Raw genomic sequence first — 21,522 nt, forward strand, 5'->3', positions numbered from 1 at the left:
GAACTGAAATGAGTTGAGGAGAAAGCAATGTGGTATCAGAATGACATGAATTTTCTCAATCTGCAATGGCGAGAAACACAGAAATTTATATTTCTCTAACTTCTCTTTAGAAGGGCTTTAATACCCATTTTGTGGTTTCTCTCAGTATCAAAAATTGTTTATAAGGCACAATGAACATGTTGACATTCTCTGTCGTTGCTGAATGTGTGGATTTCACCTGCATGTTAATCTTATTTTTTTAAATGTTTGTACTCTATCAAAGTATCATAGCTAACAGCCATAATTTCTCAACTCTGAATGCTACTGTATTTCCATATTAATAAATTACCATTGTTAGCGATATCTATTTCACCAGTACTGTGCTGCTTTATACCTCTTGCCAATTTCTGTGGGAAACTGTCACTATTTTTAGGGATCTTTGGACTTCAGGAATAATGCATTTCAAATGCTGCAACTTTTAAGTATAGATGAGACATTATCTGAAAGTGTAGGGGGTCAGTTTCTTAATATTTTACTCAAAATATGGTTGTATATATTGTAATATCCAAAATAATTGAGAATTTCATGGAAGTTGGAATAAAGATCTTGAGAATGTCTTCTCATGAGAGATTTCCAAGATCAAAATAACAACATGCTATGTTTTTATGCCCTGTTTTAAGCCACTTGAAATCCTGCTAGTTACTGACTTTCAGAAGTCCATTTCTGATGTAAGTTAGAATTTAGTTCTATAGATATTACTTCACAGTTTTTTTGGAAGGGAACTTAGATTAATGCATCCATGTACTAGTTCCAGTTTTTGTGTTGGATGCTAATGTACATTGTTGTTCAGTATCCTTTTACATTAAAGTTCAGTCTTCAAGGGGTAGTGAACATAAAATAGGTATCGAATGCGTATACAATTACAAAGTGTGAACTACAAAACATGCAAACCAAATGTTTGCACTTTTTGATGTATAGAGAGAGCTTTCAAGTCTTTTCACATGTGTTCGTTTTGTTTTACTTTGTTGTGAAACCTTGGTGAAATCTTCAGAGAACTTGTTGATGATGCAAAGCTGTAGTTTGGTAGATGTCTCTTCCCCTTAAATCAGTTTGGAGGGGACCATTAGATTGTCTAATAGTAAATGTTCCCTCCCTTCCCTACACTCCCTCTTCTCCCCAGTTTAGGGGATGGAGAGATGTGAGACCCCTCCTTTAGTCTCCTAGTAAAGAAGGAGGTGAGTGTGTTCCTGATGTTTGATATTTCAGACATAAAATACGTACAGGAAGAAGGGCGGTGTTTGAGGTCATGTTTTACATTAAAAAGGAGCAAAACACAAAAGGCAAAAACAATTTTTGATCTTGCTTCACAGTACACTTTGAATTTTAAAACTCCGCTGACGCACTAGAGAGCCCTACAGTCACCATAGCCTGTGTCTTGCCCAGGGGCGGCTCTAGGGTTTTTGCTGCCCCAAACATGGCAGGCAGGCCGCCTTTGGCGGTTTGCCTGCGGAGGGTCTGCTGGTCCCGGGGGACCAGCGGACCCTCCGCAGGCAAGCCGCCTAGGGCAGCCTGCCTGCCGCCCTCGTGGCGCCGGCAGAGTGCCTCCCGCAGCTTGCCGCCCCAAGCACGCGCTTGGCATGCTGGAGCTGCCCCTGGTTTTGCCCCATGAGCAGAGGAACCAAGCTCAGGAATAAGAGCAAGCTTCAGCAATTGAGTCCTGCAGAGACTTTCCATCTGCAGTGCTGCAGGCAGGCTGGATGAGAAGTTGCGGGAAATCACTGAACAACAACACAGACCAAATGGGGGCTTGACTCTCCTGCAATGTCCAGTAGGCACTTTTTGCTGCTGCAGCTGCCACTTCTGGTATTATCTCAGCTGCTGTACCAGCCTGGAGACAGAGAGCGAGACCCTGTTACTTTCCAAATAGGTAAATAATGCATAAGTGCCTGATTGCAGATGCCGAATTTGTATACACGTGAGGTTTTTTTCTGCTCTAGCGCACCTGCCCCAAAGTTCACTAGCCACCCACTGTTGGTTATTGTCAATCCTAAGTGTTCGTAAATAATGAGTCAGGACCCCCAAAAATCATGTGATTGGCTTAAAAATAATGATTTTTCTTTTTTAAATTTGTAGGCTCTTTTATTTACTTTCTAGTTTTTCAGTGTTCATATTTTCAAGCTTTCTTCCACAACCACAAGGGCTGGAAACTTCCTTTTTCTTTTTTAAATGAAAGTGGAGATTATTACATGATAACGACAAAGAGTCCTGTGGCACCTTATAGACCAGGGGTAGGCAACCTATGGTACATGTGCCGAAGGCAGCATGCGAGCTGACTTTCAGTGGCACTCACACTGCCTGGGTCCTGGCCACCGATCCAGGGGCTCTGTATTTTAATTTAATTTTAAATGAAGCTTCTTAAACATTTTAAAAACCTTATTTACTTTACATAGAACAATAGTTATATATTATAGACTTATAGAAAGAGACAGTCTAAAAACGTTAAAATGTATGACTGGCACGTGAAACCGTAAATTAGAGTGAATAAATGAAGACTAGGCACACCGATTCTAAAAGGTTGTCAACCCCTGTTATAGACTAACAGACGTATTGGAGCATAAGCTTCTGTGGGTGAATATCCACTTCATGAGATGCACCCGCGAAAGCTTATGCTCCAATACGTCTGTTAGTCTATAAGGTGGCACAGGACTCTTTGTCACTTTTTACAGATCCAGACTAACACGGCTACCCCTCTGATACATGATAGCATGTCTGCAGAAGCTGGAGCATTTAACAAAAGAATATTATGAAACCCGTGATAAACACTTATGACCCTGTAAATGGTTGACAAAGTGTTTATTAACTGGTTCTTTTATAGTAGTTTCCTAGCATATTTGCTGTCCTCTCTTATCACCATTGTATCACTTACTTCTTTGGGGGCTATATCCTGTTCCTGTGTAAGGCCCGGATCTTGAAAACCTTTATGTATGTGTTTAACTTCGCTGCTATGAGCAATCCTATTGATTTCAATGTTAAATATATGCATAAGATTTTGCACGGCTGGGGCTTAAATTGATAGCAAAATGTCCATTAACTACAGTGGGTGCAGGACTGAGCCCTTAATTAACAGCAAATTGAAAATAGTGGGATGGTCCTTTAATTTTTCTTTTTGTATTTTACTGTAATTTGGTATTCTACTTTGTTTACCAATTATTGTAGAAGTAAATCAAGCTTTCTGTCTATAATGTAAAATTTTAGTCTTAACTGACTTTTTTGTCACTCATATGTAATCATACACTTGCTAATGTTTACTACTATTGTTTGTTACCATTTTTGAAGCACTTGTGGCTTGTATAGGAAGAATGAGTTATTTTGCTTTGGATTCCATTTATACAAACATAGTGGTGAAGGTTCCTAATTTTTCTAGCTTTTCCAGTTTTTAAGGGGCAGATTATGGCCTGTCTTGCCTGCCCATGCAGGAAAGTAAGGTGTGGTGTAGTGCATCTCCTTATTCTCCTTTGTTTGCTACCTCCTTTTTGGGTTTGGAGGTGAGAGATGAGAAGGAAGTGGCCTCACCCCAAGCAGCTGAATTCATTCCTGCACAGGCAGAAAGGGTATATTTGTGTAGAGAGAGGCAAGTGGCTCTGCCCCAGAATGTGTAGGGCAGAGCCAACCCACCAGGTGATGTTCCTTGCACCTGTTGTACGGCTGACACAAAGTATGTCTCCCTTCACTTTTCCTCCTGCAGTAGCAGAGTCACAGTCTGCCTCCTGGACTCATCCATACTTAAAACCTTCTTCCCACACAGGTTAAGAAATACCTGAAGTCACAAGGATACATGGGAGGGATGCGGAAAGTGCAGTTAGTGTTATGAGCATTTAGAAACCACTGCTAGTTCTAAAAGCAGCAAAACCTGCAATACAGAAAATGGGTAGATAAATATTTTTATGGGTAGGTTCACGTGCAGAAAAACGAAACACAGTTCAGGTAGCAGTACAGGCATCTGCCACTGCTCACTGATTCAACGGCCTTTCCTTCTTCCCACACACTCCAACCATGACCTGCTTCAACCTTATGATTAGCACTCTATAATAGCTGCTAAGTGCATGAGTTAGCACTGCTGATAGCATGGTTGAAAAAGGTTGAAAAAAGAATGGTTGCGCACACACTCTCCAAAGCAAATGTTGATAAGGCAGATTGAGTGCTCTCCATAACAGAAGTTTGTAAACAAGTGTGAACAGTTGAGACAAAAGCATTGCCCAATGACCACTTTTCACTTCACAACACAAACCCTACTCTAAGGTGGTAACCCCGTGGAGATGCCCTGTTATAATTATCAAAGGGTATGTCTACATCTACAATTTTGCAGCGCTGGTTGTTACAGCTGTATTAGTACAGCTGTATAGGGCCAGCGCTGCAGAGTGGCCACACTTACAGGAACCAGCGCTGCAAGTGGTGTTAGATGTGGCCACACTGCAGCGCTGTTGGGCGGCTTCAAGGGGGGTTCGGGGAACGCGAGAGCAAACCGGGGAAGGAGACCAGCTTCGCCGCGGTTTGCTCTCGCGTTCCCCGAACCCCCCTGCAAACCGCAGGGAAGGAGACCTGCTTGCACGGGGGTTCGGGGAACGCGAGAGCAAACCGGGGAAGGAGACCACCTTCGCCACGGTTTGCTCTCGCGTTCCCCGAACCACCCTGCAAACCGCAGGGAAGGAGACCTGCTTGCTCGGGGATTCGGGGAACGCGAGAGCAAACCGGGGAAGGAGACCAGCTTCGCCGCGGTTTGCTATCGCGTTCCCGGAACCACCCAGCAAACCGCAGGGAAGGAGACCTGCTTGTTCGGGGAACGCGAGAGCAAACCGGGGAAGGAGACCAGCTTCGCCGCGGTTTGCTATCGCGTTCCCGGAACCACCCTGCAAACCGCAGGGAAGGAGACCTGCTTGCTTGGGGTTCGGGGAACACGAGAGCAAACCGGGGAAGGAGACCAGCTTGATTACCAGAGGCTTCCTCAGGTATGCTGGGATACCTGCTTATTCCACGGAGGTCAAGAAAAGCGCTGGTAAGTGTCTACACTTGATTACCAGCGCTGGATCACCAGCGCTGGATCCTCTACACCCGAGACAAAACGGGAGTACGGCCAGCGCTGCAAACAGGGAGTTGCAGCGCTGGTGATGCCCTGCAGATGTGTACACCTCCTAAGTTGCAGCACTGTAACTCCCTCACCAGCGCTGCAACTTTGTGATGTAGACAAGCCCTAATGTGTGAATTGTCACAGGAATAAACAGCTAACGACCTTTGGCTACAGGGAAACAAAGCCATCACAAAGTTATGTAAACTCACAAGTATGTGTTCTGTCATGTGCTTTTCCAGCAGCTGCACAGGGTGTGACTGCATCCATCTGCACAAGCAGATGTCATCCTGTACATCCTGGCTGTTTGAAGATGCGTGCACATGTGGCAGCCCTGATTTCCCTTGTCTACTGAGAACCAGGCCCAGTGTGTATATGGGTGGGATCTAGCTGAATGTACAGAGTTTGTAAACCAGACTTGTCCTCATCGCACTCAGTGAGCAACCTGTGACGATTATATGAATGATGTTGGCCATTTTGGCATCCAGATGGATGCGTAGGCAGTGCCAAAGAGATTTCAGTTTGTCAGACATGCACTCAGTGACCATTCCACAGCTACTTAGTTTGTAATTGAATTCCTTCTTTCCAGCATCATTGATGTCAGGGTGCAGTTTCATGTGCCAAATTAGGAGTAGGTATGAGGGGGTCCCCCAAAATAATAGTTGGCACAAATGCGCTGTAGAAAACCATATGGTTTCTAAGGAATCAGGTCCCTTCTTCTATCCCGATTTCAGCACCCTGCAGTGTTATGAAATTTTGTGTCGGAAACTACAGCTTTCAACATACACACCATGTAGTTGCTGCAAATTTGAGTGGTTTGCACCCCTATGCACCGGGTCACAAGGCTACTAACTCAGTGTGACACTGAGCCCCATATTCATAGTGATGATATTATGATACGCTTATGGCATAATTATGATGCATTTTGTACATTATGTGTCTTGTCAGGTGTCTGTGGAAAAGTTATGATTTGCTGAATATGATGATCCTGTTTATATGCATGTGTCATTTTTGTATCTGAAGTTATGAGTATTGACGATGTATCTGTATTTCACATGTAGTCACACCTAGGTGACACCCATTATGCAAGATGTTTACAGTCTAAATAGCTGGTTGTGAAGGGCCCATTCACGGTAATGGGCCATTAGTGAAAAGAATAGGCCTTAGGAGAAGCTTATCCCCCACCTGCTGAGCCTTCCTGTCACGCTAATATTTAGCCCAACTGTCACTTCCTCATGGCAGAAGGGTGGCTGGCCAAATTGGAGTTAGTGGTGGTGTGACCTGACACATGGGGATGTGGGGCCACTCAGTTTGGGAGGTGCAGAGAGGAGTGGTGGTTGTTTTGTAGTATGGTACTTGAACTGACTGCACCAAAGCTGCAACTTTAACAAGCTCTGGTTGTGACTTCTGAACCAAAGAATCGCAACTTCATAATCCTTTTCAGATCTGGACTGCAGTCTTGCACTAGCTGGGAATAGTTCAGCTAGGCCTGTGCAGCACTGACACTGGCTTATATCCAACGGGTTTGTTCATTTGTTAAGAAACCAGATTCCAAACTACAGTCTGATACTTTATCTTCGTCAGTGACACTTCAAGCAACCGTTTTCTATTTTTTTTAATAGGATAATGTTGCATTGTCCGAACTTCTAGGCTATATTATAAATCTCTTTGCATCATGGTTTCTTAAGGCAATATTGTGCATTACACCATACTTTCTGTTGCATGATGGCAGTTCCAGACATTTCATCTAGGGAGCCAGAGGCCATGTCATGTACAAAGACTAGAAAGAAATCTTATGAAACAGTAGAGTTTGAACTATCAGATTGTAGTGCTTTACAATACTTCATTCTAACACTATGTTAACATACTTTTCTTGGATATTTTAACTAATTAACTAGATATTTCTTAGGAGTTTCAAAACTGGCAGTGAGTTTGAGTGCCATCTTTTTTCTGCAGTTTAACTAGATGTTGGTTTTTGTCAGTTCATCATTCTTATGCTGAAGAAGATCCAGAACACATGCAATACCCTTCTAGGACTTTTCTTCAGTTGTCACTTATGTATCTTAATGACAGCTGAGCACTATTACGTTATAGAAAGGCTATTGGCTGCATAGAAGCTGAACATTGAAAATAGCATTATATAATGCAATAGTAGTTACAATGTGAAGTGTATATTTTTTCCTTGTCAATAACTAAATGCCTCTAATGTAAATGATCTTGCTAGAATATGACAAAACTAATCATGATGGTTCTAAAATGCTGTGATCCATTCTGGCTAGCTTTCTTTTTATTAAACTAGAAAATATGTGCAGCATTCTGTCAGGGCCTTGTTTTGTGCATTTTGATTTTTAAGGCATATTTTATGTTGTCTAATTAGAAATAGCCTTATTTAGCAATGTATTTAAAAATTGGTTTTCACTACTTAGCAAAACTGGTGTGGGAAAGAGAGGGAGTGTTTTTAAAGCAAAAAGCACTTATTTGCTGTTATCATCTGTATTCCCTTGTGTATAATAAAAATATTTATGTATATCTTTCACAACTTAGCTTCTCCTCTTGCTTGATTTTGCAGTGAGGTCATTATCTGATGTTTTATTATATCAGTTTGTTGCTAGGGAATTGATAGTGATTAAGCATAGTTTTACTTCAGGATTTCTCAGCAAAGAGCTCTAGCTGTTCAGGCAAAACATATAGTACATTCAGATACCTTTAACAGCGAGCAAAATCTGCATAAAACTTTACCCTTGAGGGCATTCTGTGCCAAAAAATAAAAATTCTGTGCACAATGTTTTAAAATTCTGCAAATTATAATTTGTCAAATAAATGTGGAGGCTCCAGCATGTCATTGGGGAGCATAGGCTACTGGCTGCACAGAGGTGGCAGATTTCTGTTGTGTATTATCAAAAAGTTGACTAGTTTTAATTAAATTCTGTTGCTAAAATGTCCAACACTTTAAATTTAACACTATTCATTGCCTGTAGGACTCTGACACTTTCATTCTTTTCTGTTCCATTTAGTCCTTTTTGTGCATGAACTTTGTATATGTTCCATTCTTAAAATAAAAATGAAATAAATTACTTTGTGGACGGTAACTTTGTTTTGTTTCTTTGCCGGCCACAGAGGGTCACAGATTGTCCGGTGAGTATAACTGTTAGAACGCAGTCTGATCTTTTGGAATTTGAAAATCCCTGCAATATATATGCTGTGTTAGGTAAAGCTTCTTAAATGGGTTTTAAAATAAATCCTGTACCAATTAAATTATTTGACATATGATTTATAATAGGATATTCCAATGGTCAGCATGTGAAAAGATACATGAACAGCTAAGTTACATTGCACATTCGTATGTGTATATATAGCGAGAGTCTTCTTTCAGAACTGAATATACTATCTGAAAGAAACCATTGGATTAATCATCTTACTTCAAACTTTAAAAAAATACAAATAACGTGTGTGTGTATGTGTACACACACCACTTTGTATTTAGTAGTAGTATTATATAAGTAATATTATTAAATAATACTGTTTTATTTCCACATTGTAACAAAACCATGCTGTTTCAATTTGCAGCCCTTAATTGTGTTTTAGTTGACAGTCATGCAAGAGTTGCGCACAGCTGTCCTTGCAAATTCATTAAATTAATACATGTTAGTTCCTGATAGACAACCTAACTACCACTCCAGTTTTTTAGCCTTTATTTAATGTCAGGTGATCTTTCAGGGACCATTTTGTGTGTGAACAGGAATAGGAGATAGCTGAGATATGGGAAGACAGATGAAAAGCTCGGGCAGCGGGGAGAAAAGATGGAGAAAACCAAGGCTTGATTCTACTCTAATTTAAAGTTATTGGAATTTTGCCTTTTCAGTGGAAGCCAAATTTGGCCTGTAATGATAGCACACATGGGTAAACTCATGGTTTCTATGATATTGAAATACAAGAGTTTTATTTATATCTTAAAATTTATATCTATGCAATAGTAAGGTTATCACCTTTGAAATGCAAAAACCTGTCCCCGCGCCCCCTAACAAGGCAAGCCTGTTGGTACCCTAACCACAAGGCAACTCCACAAACTCCCCCTTGCGCAGCCACTTGTTGTGTCTAGATAGGGAACACTTATAGTTAAGATTGATAACATCATTGATAACAAATGGGTCTTTGTTTCGTCAGCACATTTTGCCAGCCAGTCTTTTTAGTCTGTTTTGTTAAGCCACTCGTCATTGAATGTGTAATTTCTGATGCAAGCCCTTTTTTTTCCAGGGTGTAGGAGGATCACTTGTGTCATCGCCCTGATCTTCCATTATTTAATATGCCTCTCAGGGCTGGTCTACACTGAGAGGGATCGATCTAAGATACGCAGCTTCAGCTACGTGAATAGCGTAGCTGAAGTCGAAGTATCTTAGATCGGTTTACCTCTCGTCCTCACGGCGCAGGATCGGCGTCCGTGGCTCCCCCTGTCAACTCCGCTACCGCTGTTCATGCTGCTGGAGTTCCGGTGTTGACGGGAGCGTGTTCGGGGATCGAAATATCGCGTCTAGATGAGACGCGATATATCTGTCCCCGAGAAATCGATCGCTACCTGCCAATACGGCGGGTAGTCTAGATGTACCCTCACTCTCGCGTGACTCAAACCCTCTCTCTCACACACACATGCAATACGCTTGCGTGTTGGTGGACTGACAGCTTCTGTATTTTCAACAGTTTTCATCTGTTATTTCTTAAACTGCAGAAGTGGGAACACTGCAGCATCTTTAGCTGAACATAGAAATTTTTAACATTGGATATCCCAGTATATTGTGATGATAATGCAAATCTTTAGACCCAGGTTTAAAAAAAAAAAAAGGAGGGCAGAATGAAGTATTTTTCTGGCAACTGGCAAATCCATTTGAAAAAAACCATCAGGCTGGTCAAATACCAGAGAGGTGGTAATCCTATGTAATAGCCACAGTGTTTGAACAGCTCATTATTTTCTGTGTGGATAACATATATTTGGTAGTATAGAAAAAAACTGATGTGCATGTATCTGTTAGTTGGGTGGGTATAATTAACAGTGTTTAGCCATTAAACTTCCATTTATTCTTTGTGATATCTAGTGTGGAGTAAGCAAAGATGATGTAAATGAAGATGTTCAGGTCTATCAATACGGATTTGTTTTGTTTCAGGCTATTCTAACCACAGGTTTTATCCAGGAATCTATCTTGGCTGGAACCATTTTCCAGCATGTGCTGTATATTGTTCAGAAGATGCAAATTATTGTGACATTATACATTAGCTAACATTCACTCTAAAAAATAGTTGGTGTCTGGTTTGGGTATTTTTATGGTTCGGCCTGGCTGCACCTTTGATCTCTCTCTGAGTCAAGGGCGATAGATTCTTCCTAAAAGTATGTGCCGGCATGAAGCACCTTGCTCTCCATGGTCCCACCCCCAGCCAAGCAACAAGCTGGAGCCGGGCCGGGGAGCCCAGGCCCCTCCACCTGCCTGGGGGAGGAGAGAGCGGAGAGTAATCCCTGGCCCATGTCACCACCCAGGGCAGATGGAAGGTCCATGGCTCTCCACAGCTGCTCATGTGGCTCTTACCCTGACCCGGCTCTGGCTTAAGGCCTGGCCTGGAGGCGAGGCCTGGCCAAAGAGCCGCAACTGGGCCATGGTAAGAGCTGTCGGCGCAGCTGTGGGCAGCCGTAGACCCTCCATTTGCTAGGGGCAGGGACATGGGCTGGGGGCTGATCTCAGCCTTCTCTCCCCCTCACTTCCCCCCCCCATCCTGGGGCAGGTGGAGGGTCTGCGGCTGCCCGGGTCACTCTTACTCAGCCCAGGCTTCAGCTTCTGGCCTGGCCAGAGGGGGGCCCTCGGTGGGAACAGGAGGGGCAGAGTGCCGGGCCTGTGGCAAAAAAAGGATGGGCAAGGCGTATCAACTTTCAAAAAGTGGGAGGGCCATGGCCCCTTGGCTTCCTCTCTTCTGGTGCCTCTGTTCTGAGTCCATGTTTTCAAGCAATGGGCCCTGAGGTGCAGGGCCTGTCTCAGGGTGGAATCCATCATTCTCTCACTCTGAGGGCTTGTGTAAATGGGGACGCCCAGAAAAGTTAAGATTAAGTCAATGCACTTGTAGATGCTCTCACTCAGGAGTAAAGTGGCTTAAGGCTAATGTAACTTAATTGTCCATGGAAGAAGATTGTTACACAATCTGAGGCTTGGTCTACACCACATACTTGTTATTTTGGTATAACAACGTTGCTCAGAGGTGTGAAGGAGAGGCCTAGAAAGCCAACAGAAGGAAGGATTTTAAAAAGATTGGCCAACAACCCATGGAAGGAGAGTAGTACAGGGAAGTTACTCACAGAGGGAAAAGGAGGAGACTTAGAAGGAAAGAAAAAAGTGAAGAACTGAGCAAAAAACCAAATAACAGGTTTTTTTAAAAAAGTTTAGAAATTTTTACGAACAATGCAAATACGTTTTTTAATTTTAAATCTCACTAGACTTCCTGATACGCAGGATGAAGGTAGTAATGGATTCAGTGGGGTTGTGAATGGGACGAGGTCCCATATTTATGGAGAAGAACATACACTGTTTTGTTTTTGCCAGGTTTTGTGTTTGTAGTTAAGTTTCTATAATCTTACAATTCTATAAGATTCTGGCTTCCTTAATATTTTCATGTGTACAAAAAGTGTCCATGTGCATCTGAGAGGAAAAGCAGTAGGATGATGGGAGAATTGTGGTGTTGGTTCCCCCCCCTCCCTTTAATGTTTATTGGTATTCTAACATACAGCTTATCTTACTACAAAATACCAGTTTAATACCAGACAGGCAATTAGACCTGCATGGGAGTTTTCTCTATAATATGCAAGCAGGGTTTATAATAATTGATTCTTCACAACAAAAACTACAAGTGGTAAGAAGCTTGCAGAAAACAAATTAATTTGAGGATGCAGGGAGGCCCCAGCCAGCCTGAAGACCAGTGGTAGGACAATACCTTACTTGAATTTTAAGACACTAATTTAAAAACTAGTGTGTTTTCACTTTCCCCTTAAATCAATACCCAGTAAACATTACTAGGTTTTTGATCATTTACCTTTGATCAGAATACAGGAAAATTTATGACAGTTGTGCTATACATGGGGTCTATTATTCCTGTCCTTTAACAAGGATTATGTTGGTGCATTAAAGATAATAGGCCTCTCACCACGTAAAATAATTTACTAGAAGTGTTCAGTTTAGTAATGGTTAATACATGTTCACAGATTTCTGAAGTTAGCACATTGGCCATATTTAGAACTGTTCTGTGCCCCGTCAGATGACTCCCATGTATGCCTAGTCAGCCAGCAGATTAGGATTCAGTCCACGAGGAGGAAAAAAACTACAGCCCTCCTTCTTGCCATTCAAGAAGAATGTATGAGGCCAGCTATCATAACCTTAGTCCCAGATTTGGACCTTAGCGTCCAAAATATGGGGGTTAGCATGAAAACCTCCAAGCTTAGTTACCAGCTTGGACCTGGTACTTGCTGCCACCACCCAAAAAATTAGAGTGTTTTGGGGCACTCTGGTCCCCCTGAAAAACCTTCCCTGGGGACCCCAAGACCCAAATCCCTTGAGTCTCACAACAAAGGGAAATAATCCTTTTTCCCTTCCCCCCTCCAGGTGCTCCTGGAGAGATACACAGACACAAGCTCTGTGAAACTACACAGAGGGACTCCCCCTCTCTGTTTCCAATCCTGGAAACAAATAGTGCTTTCCTATTCCCCCAGAGGGAATGCAAAATCAGGCTAGCAAATCCAACACACAGATCTCCCCGATTTCTTCCTCCCACCAATTCCCTGGTGAGTACAGACTCAATTTCCCTGAAGTAAAGAAAAACTTCAACCGGTCTTAAAAGAAAGCTTTATATAAAAAGAAAGAAAAATATATACAAATGGGCTCTCTGTATTAAGATGATACAATACAGGGTCGATTGCTTAAAAGAATATTGAATAAACAGCCTTATTCAAAAAGAATACAAATCAAAGCACTTCAGCACTTGTATTCATGCAAATACCAAAGAAAAGAAACCATAGAACTTACTATCTGATCTCTTTGTCCTTACACTTAGAAACAGAAGACTAGAAAGTAGAAACTGCTTCTCCAAAGCTCAGAGAAAACAGGCAGACAGACAAAAGACTCAGACACACAATTCCCTCCACCCAAAGTTGAAAAAATCCGGTTTCCTGATTGGTCCTCTGGTCAGGTGCTTCAGGTGAAAGAGACATTAACCCTTAGCTATCTGTTTATGACACCAGCATATATTAATTTGCTGAGCAGTGGAGAGTGTCTCATTTTTAACTTATTATTGGGATGACATAGAATTCATTGACTCCTTGAAGGGTGTTAAGTGATTTAAGGTGAGGGAGAAGGGGCAGCATTAATTAAAGGTCAGAATGTAGCCAGCATGAGACCAGAGTATTTGCACTTAAGTAGTGAATTATTTAATCAGTGGGAGACTGGATCTGAGATATATGGCTTGGGATAACAATGTAGTTAATCTCCGGAATCCAGTTCAGCATGGTATTTGGCCATGTGCCCAACTTTAAGCACATAAGTAGCCCATTGAACTTAATGGGAGTATTCTCTTGCTTAAAGATGAGCATATATGTAAGAACCTTGCTGAGTTAGGGCCTTGTAACATTCCATAGACATAAGGACTTATTGGGTCATGTAGACCTTTCCAGGATTGTTCCCCTCAATGTGTCCTCCATCCTTGTGTTCTTTGATGTTTGCCTTCTAGTAACTGGGTCTGAGATTCAAAATTGGTTTTGTGTGTGTGTGTGTGTGTGTGTGTGTGTGTGTGTGTGTGTGTGTGTGTGTTTGTCTAAGTTACCAAGCCCTGTATGTTCATCTCAAATGAAATAAATGAAGTTTGTACTGATAAGTCTTTTAGATAGACCAACAGTAGCTTCAGGTTTTAGACCCAGCTCAAAATTATGTTTGTATTTGAATAGGAATTTTCGCTGAGTGGATATGATTGCTTCCACACCAAAATACTCTTTTAAAACTTATACTGTGACTTCTATTGGTTAGTTATGAATATGTTTGTAAGATTTCCAGTCACTTAAGAATTAGTTTCCATGGTATGCTGTTGCAAAGTTCTATTCTGTCTTTTTGTTGGGCAAGAAAATATCAGTAGTTTTTCATTATTGATCATCATGGCAAAGGGCTACAACTATATATGGTGTCTAGGCTGGTAGTTTTAAAGAGTTTTGCTACCGTAATTGTTATCCAAAGCTATGAAGAACAATTACCAGCTCTGCGTTTGACATCTCTTTTTCGTTCATTGTCGTGTTAAAATTGCACGCATTTGAGGCCATAGGTAACCTGGTCAAATAGGTGCTTAAAACTTTTTTTTATCCAAAATATTATCCTAATAATTACCCCTGGGTTTGGTATTACTCAATATTTTCATCAGTGACTTGGATAATGGAGTGGAGAGTATGCTTATAAAATTTGCAGATGACACCAAGTTGGGAGACACTGCAAGCACTTTGGAGGAAAGATCAGGATTCAAATCTACAAATTGGAGATTTGGCCGGAAATCAGCAAGATGATATTCACTTAAGACAACTGCTAAGTACTTCATTTAGGACGGAAAAGTCAAATGCATAACTAAAATGGGGAATAACTGGCTAGATGTTAATATTGCTGAATAGGAGCTGGGGATTATAGCAGGTCACAAATTGAATATGAGTGTACAATGTGATGGAGTTTTGAAAAAGGTTAATATCATTTTGGGATGTATTAACAGGAGTGTTGTATGTAAAACATGGGAGCTAATTAGCTAATTGTCGCACTCTGCTCTGCACTGGTGAGGCCTCACCTGGAGTGCTGTGTCCAGTTGCGGGCATGACACTTAGGAAAAATGTGGACAAATTGAAGAGAGTCCAGAGGTGAGCAACAAAAAAAGATAAAAGATTTAGAAACCTGAGCTATGAGGAAAGGTTGGGGGATGGGGGGTGGAACCTGTGCCAGTTTAGTCATGAGAAAAGAAATCTGGGCGGGACCTGATGATCTTCAAATATGTTCAGAGCTGTTACAAACAGGATGTTGATCAGTTGTTCTCCATGTCCACTGAAGATAGGTCAAGAATTAATGGGCTTAATCTGCAGCATGGGAGATGTACGTAAGATATTAGGAAAAGCTTTCTAACTGTAAAGATAGTTAAGCTCTGGCTTTCAAGGAAAATTGTGGCATCCCCATCACTGGAGGTTTTAAAGAACAGGTTGGCCCAAACACCTGTCAGGGAAGACCTAGATTTGCTTAGTCCTGCACAGCACAGGGGGCTGGACTTGATGACTTCCCTTTTAACCCCACATTTCTATGGGTCTATGCAAATGTTTTACTAAATCAAAATAAGCGAGGTTTAAAAGTGAGGTTCAAAGAAGTGGTTGAAATGGGAAGTAAGTCAACATAGGCGGGTGGGAGTGGTGCATCTCTTCTACCTGAAGTGAGAGACTAGATTTGCAGCATTCTGGATCACCTCCAATCCACATGTAGGGAGGTGATTGAAGAACACAATTAAATAATTAAAAGTGGGAATTGCAATAAATGATGATGGAAGTGACAAGAATAAAGAAATGATTCAGTTCTGTCCTTGAGCAGGTGATAAACAGACTCTGATGCAAGAGGTTTTAAAGAGAGGAAGGAGAGGAGGTCAAGATGAAGGATAAGTCTCATGATTTCTAGCTTTGCAAAGAAGTTGTGAGTGATAGAATCAGAAACATGGGATGACGCTACAATAGTTATAGACAAAACAAATAATTGATTTATAAGATTTAATTTTAAATCATAGCAGTGAGGCTAGTATAAAATTTCCCAGAATTAACCTAATCTTAGATCATGTTTTTGGGTGCCCCCCACATTCACATTAGTAGAGCACCCTAAATCAAGAGCAATTTGAAAGGGGTTTATGTAATTTTTTCCCCTACAGATAATTCTTTCCCAGATGTCTGACTGGTGGGTCTCGCCCAGATGCTCAGGGTCTAACTTGTCACCATATTTGTAATGAGAAGGAATTTTCTTCCAGGCCCTATTGGCAGAGACACTGGGAGTTTTTTGCTTTCCTCTGCAGCATGGGATATGAGTCAGTTGCTGCTTTCAACTAGAGTAAATGGTGGATTCTCTGTAACTTGAAGTCTTTACATGAAGATTTGAGGACTTCAGTAACTCAGCCAGTGGTTATGGGCCTGTAGCAAGAGTGTATAGGTGAGGTTCTGTAGTCTGTTGTGTGCACTAGGTCAGACTAGGTGATTATGATGGTCCCCTCTTAGCCTGAAAGTCTGTGAGTATAGTAACAGTGAATCAGATTACCCTGATGTGGTTTTTAGCTTGAGGACATTCAGGAGGCTCACCTTTTTCTGTGTGTATTTTTTGTGGGTGGGAAATGCTAAGTAGGGAAGTGTGTTGAGCATGAACTTGAGAATTTAGATGTTAATATGATTGTTGGAGAAAAAAAATATTTTGTTGGCTTTGGGACACTGATTTCCTTAATCGCTTTCAATTTTTCTACATGTACCTAGAGAATTTGTATGCGCCATACTTAAGAAATGTGAATGAATAAATATTAGGGCAGTTAAGTGATTAAAACAATTAATTATGATTAAATACGCAATTAAAAAATTAATCAAAAAATCAAATTAATCACATGATTAATCACACTGTTAAACAATAATACCATTTATTTACATTTTTATGGATGTTTTCCACATTTTCAAATATATTGATTTCAGTTTCAACACAGAATACAAAGTCTACAGTGCTCAGCTTATATTTATTTTTTATTATACATTTTTGGACTGTAAAAAATAAAAGAAATAGTATTTTTAAATTCACTTAGTACAAGTACTGTAATGCAGTCTCTTTATCATGAAAGTTGAACTTACTGATGTAGAATTATGCACAGAAAATAACTGCATTCAAAAATAAAACAATGTAAAACTTTAGAGCCTACAAGTCCACTCAGTTCTACTTCTTGTTCAGCCAATCAAGTTTGTTTATATGTGCAGGAGATAATGCTGCCCGCTTCTTATTTATAAAGTCACCTGAAAGTAAGAACAGGCGTTCACATGGCACTTTTGTAGCCGGTGTTGCAAGATATTTACATACCAGATGCGCTGAAGATTCATACAACCTTTCATGCTTCAACCACCATTCCAGAGGACGTGTCCATGCAGATGATGATGGCTTCTGTTCAATAGCGATCCAAAGCAGTGCAGATCAACATATTCATTTTCATCTGAGTCAGATGCCACCAGCAGAAGGTTGATTTTTGGTGGTTTGGGTCCTGTAGTTTCTGCATTGGAGTGTTGCTCTTTGAAGACTCCTGAATGCATGCTCCACACCTCCTCCCTCTCAGTTGTTTGAAGGCACTTCAGATTCTTAAATCTTGGGTCAAGAGTTCTTTAGAAATCTCACATTGGTACTTTCTTTGCATTTGTGAAATCTGCAGTGGAAGTGTTCTTAAAATGAACATATGCTGGGTCATCATCCGAGACTTCTATAACATGAAATATATGGCAGAGCGTGGGTAAAATAGAGCAGGAGACATACAGTTCTCCTCCAAGGAGTTCAGTCACAAATTTAGTTAACGCATTTTTTTTTTTTTAAACAAATGCCATCAGTCTGGAAGCACCTCCTCTTGCATGGTGGCCGAAGCACGAAGTAGCATATGAATGTTTACCATACCTGACACACAAATACCTTGCAATGCCAGCTACAAAAGTGCCATGTGAACTCCTGTCCTCACTTACAGGTGACTTTATAAATAAGAAGCAGGCAGCATTATCCCCTGTAAATGTAAACAAACTTGTTTGTCTTAGCAATTGTCTAGAAAAAAAAGTAGGACTGAGTGGACTTGTAGTTTCTAAAGTTTTACATTGTTTAGTGTTTGAGTGCAGTTATGTAATAAAATATATCTACATTTGTAAGTTGCACTTTCACAATAAAAACATTGCACTACAGTATTTATGTAAGGTGAAGTGAAAAGTACTGTTTGTTTTGTTTTATTTTTACAGTGCAAATATTTGTAATAAAAATCATATAAAGTGAGCAGTGTATACTTTGTATTCTTTATTGTGATTGAAATCAATATATTTGAAAATATAGAAAATATCCACAATATTTTAATAAATTTCAGTTGGTATTAACAGTGTGACTGAAACTGCAATTAATCACAATTAGTTTTTTTAATCACAATTAACTTTTTTAGTTAATCGCGTGATTTAACTGATTAATCTACAGCCCTAATAAATATAAAGAAAGTGTTGTGGGGACATCAACTATATCTACATTTGTTGTAGCAAAGAAACCACACAGAGCAGTGGAAATCCAGTAGTTTTAATTTGCTTGGGTAAATATTCCAGTGGAAGTACAGACAGAAGGTTTTACTTTTACAGACTAATTTATTAGAGCATTGCTGAAGTATGTGATTGTCACAGACATCTGATCTAGGACTTACATGGACAAAGAGTGAAGAAAAGACTGATATTTGCATAATTTGTCACAAATAGCTGCCTGGTTTCACAAAGCAGGTTTTTTCCTATTCATCATTACAATAGAACTGTTTAAGCATGTGCATGATGCACAAAAAAGAAGAGAGTGGTGCTTCTGGCAAAAGGATTTCTCTTTGAAAGTGGGGGAAAGACAAAGGTCTCTCACAGGGGTGGAAGTTTTTTGTCACCAAAACTAGGCGTTTTTCCCCTAAACAAGTCACGTTGCAGTGTGTACACTATTGCTGTGTGTCGCCAAAAGCCAGTTTTTTGGTGACAAAAATTTGCCAGTGTAGACATGCCCTAAGACTTGTAGCAATGGAAAAATGAGTTCAGCTATTGTGAATGATTCATTTTTATATCACATTTTCTTTTAGATTTGTTTAAAATATTACAGAATTGTTTTCAGTTGTATCCTAGCAGCAGGTGCATTTGTTCCAGCCACATGATTAATTTGGCAGTCTTTATGGCTACTCTTCTTTCTCTATCACAGATTGATAGATTCTAGGACTGAAAGGGACCTCGCTAGGTCATCGAGTGCAGTAGCCTCATGGCAGGACCAGATAATGTCTAGACCATCCCTGATAGACATTTATCTAACTTACTCTTAAATGTCTCCAGAGATGGAGATTCCACAACCTCCCTAGGCAGTTTATTCCAGTGTTTAACCACCCTGACAGTTAGGAACTTTTTCCTAATATCCAACCTAAACCTCCCTTGTTGCAGTTTAAGCTCGTTGCTTCTTGTTCTTTCCTTAGAGGCTAAGTTGAACAAGGTTTCTCCCTCCTCCTTATGATTCCTACTGAGTGACTTGTATAATATGCAAGACTGCACTTCTAAATGCCTCTTTTGCCCTATTCATTTCAGGGACCAAAATACTTATTTTTTTCCTGCAACTGTGTTTGTTTTGCAAATTACTGATTAAAGTTCTGAGACTAATTAAGAAAGAGAATTATCTAAATTATTGATTAAAAACCTGACTAAGAAACAGAATTGACTAGTTTATATATTAAAAATAATCTTTTATTTGACTAATATAGCCATAGTTTATCTATGTGGGCTGTAAAGACTGAAGAATCTAAATTAGGTTTGTTACTTTGTCCTCATTTTGTTTCTAAATTTGTCGCTGAAGTATACTGTGCTTCTGATTAAAACTTTAACAATACAATCACTTAACATAATAGCTCTAGATATTATCAGATTAAACACTCATCAGTGGTAGTGTATTCTCTGTCAGACATCCATGTACCGAAAAGTGTCTCAGAGTCCTGTCATAGGAAAATTGAACACTACTTTTACAAAATGCAGATCCTGTTGTCTTTTGGAGATGGGAGATAAGGAAAGCATACATTTCTGTAGTAACAACTGTCAAGTCTTTCCCATAATTTTAAAGAGAAAGATAATGAAACCTAGAATGCTGATTGTAAGAAGGAAAAATTGAATGCTTTTTGAGGAGGAAGGAAAAGAAATACTCCCTAATGGCATACAAAATTAGGTCAACCTCATGCCTGTCAAATGGATATAGATTAAAATATGGTGGTTCCTAGAGGCTCCAGTCAGGATGAGGGGAATTTATTTTCTGACACAACACCTCCAGGTGGTGGTATCAGTGTGTCTTTTTTGGATGTCTGAGTAGAGGATACTGCATTTTCTCCAAAGCTGATCCATGTCCCCAGTTTCATAAGTTTATAGTTTTTAACCTTAATAAGTCCTGAATTCTTTACTAGATGCAAAACATGCCACTTATAGTTCTTACTGGTTATGAGGTTAAAAATGTCATGGATACACAGAAGCTTCACTGAAGAAATCTTAACTTTAAAAATAAACTGAAGCTTAAGGAGATTAAATAATCATTTGGCTGTTCATGGTCTTCTGGTTTCTTAAGCATGTAATGTTCCTTACTGTAACAAGAATGCATTAATTCTAGCTCTCTCTTTTGAAGGAAGGCACCTCAGTGCCTCTCACCTTATGAAGTCAAGTATCAGAGGGGTAGCCGTGTTAGTCTGGATCTGTAAAAGCAGCAAAGAATCCTGTGGCACCTTATAGACTAACAGACGTTTTGGAGCATGAGCTTTCGTGGGTGCATGCATCTGATGAAGTGGATATTCACCCACGAAAGTTCATGCTTCAAAAAGTCTGTTAAGTCTATAAGGTGCCACAGGATTCTTTGCTGCTTTTACTGACCTTATGAAGTGGTCACTCCTGAAGTAGTTTAATTGTGATGTAAATGTGTAAAGTTACATTGGTGTGCAATTTCTTTTTTAAATGGTTTTCATTTAATGCTGAGGCTTGTCTTAAATGTATAAGTAAACTAGTTCTGAAGAATACCTGTAATAATATATAGGACTCTTGGCCTTTCTCCTCTGCTTCTAAATGCCTGGATTTACATTCTGTAGGACCCAAAGAAATAGAAATCAGGGCTTTTTCTGAATGGAACTGTATAGTTCATGTAGTAACAAGTTCAGATTTTTGGTAATTGAATGGTTGCTCTTACCCTGGAGGCATTTAGAAAGTGGTTGTTGTTGGCTAAGAACTGGTGCGAGAGCTTGACTGTGGTTACAGCCTGTGAGCCTGACACTAGGGGATTTTAGTATTGAACAATCATATAAAATCAACTGGTTTACAGAAGAAGTAAAATGACATTTTGTAAGTGAATTGAAACTGAACAAAGTGTTATGTTTGTGTCTTAACATGCTTTCTCTTGCATAAATATTTAAGAGTATTTTTAAAGAATTCCTATAATAATTTATGGAAATAATTTTGATGTTGATTTCTGCATTTTTAAATAAGTTTTTGTGATTTCTTCCTTTAGGCTCTGTTTATGAACCACTGAAAAGCATTAACCTTCCAAGGCCAGAGGGAGAAAGTCTGTGGGATAAATTGGATCATTATTACAGAATTGGTAAGTAAAGTAAGGGGA

At 40.1% G+C, this 21,522-nt stretch overlaps 1 protein-coding gene across 6 annotated transcripts in view; it reads left to right on the forward strand.

The window, feature by feature from the left end:
* The window catches only part of PHKB (phosphorylase kinase regulatory subunit beta), a 207,471-nt gene that overhangs the window by 7,745 nt on the left and 178,204 nt on the right, over positions 1-21,522 (forward strand). For 3 of the 6 annotated variants that reach the window (XM_050923041.1, XM_050923039.1, XM_050923040.1), the window contains exons 3-4: positions 8,219-8,236; positions 21,415-21,504. In XM_050923041.1, the coding sequence (XP_050778998.1) occupies positions 8,219-8,236; positions 21,415-21,504 (108 nt within the window). The remainder of the gene's footprint in view (positions 1-8,218; positions 8,237-21,414; positions 21,505-21,522) is intronic. The other 3 variants (XM_050923042.1, XM_050923044.1, XM_050923043.1) reach the window with 1 other exon arrangement.

Source organism: Gopherus flavomarginatus, chromosome 14, assembly GCF_025201925.1.
Source record: "Gopherus flavomarginatus isolate rGopFla2 chromosome 14, rGopFla2.mat.asm, whole genome shotgun sequence".
Taxonomy (NCBI): domain Eukaryota; kingdom Metazoa; phylum Chordata; order Testudines; family Testudinidae; genus Gopherus; species Gopherus flavomarginatus.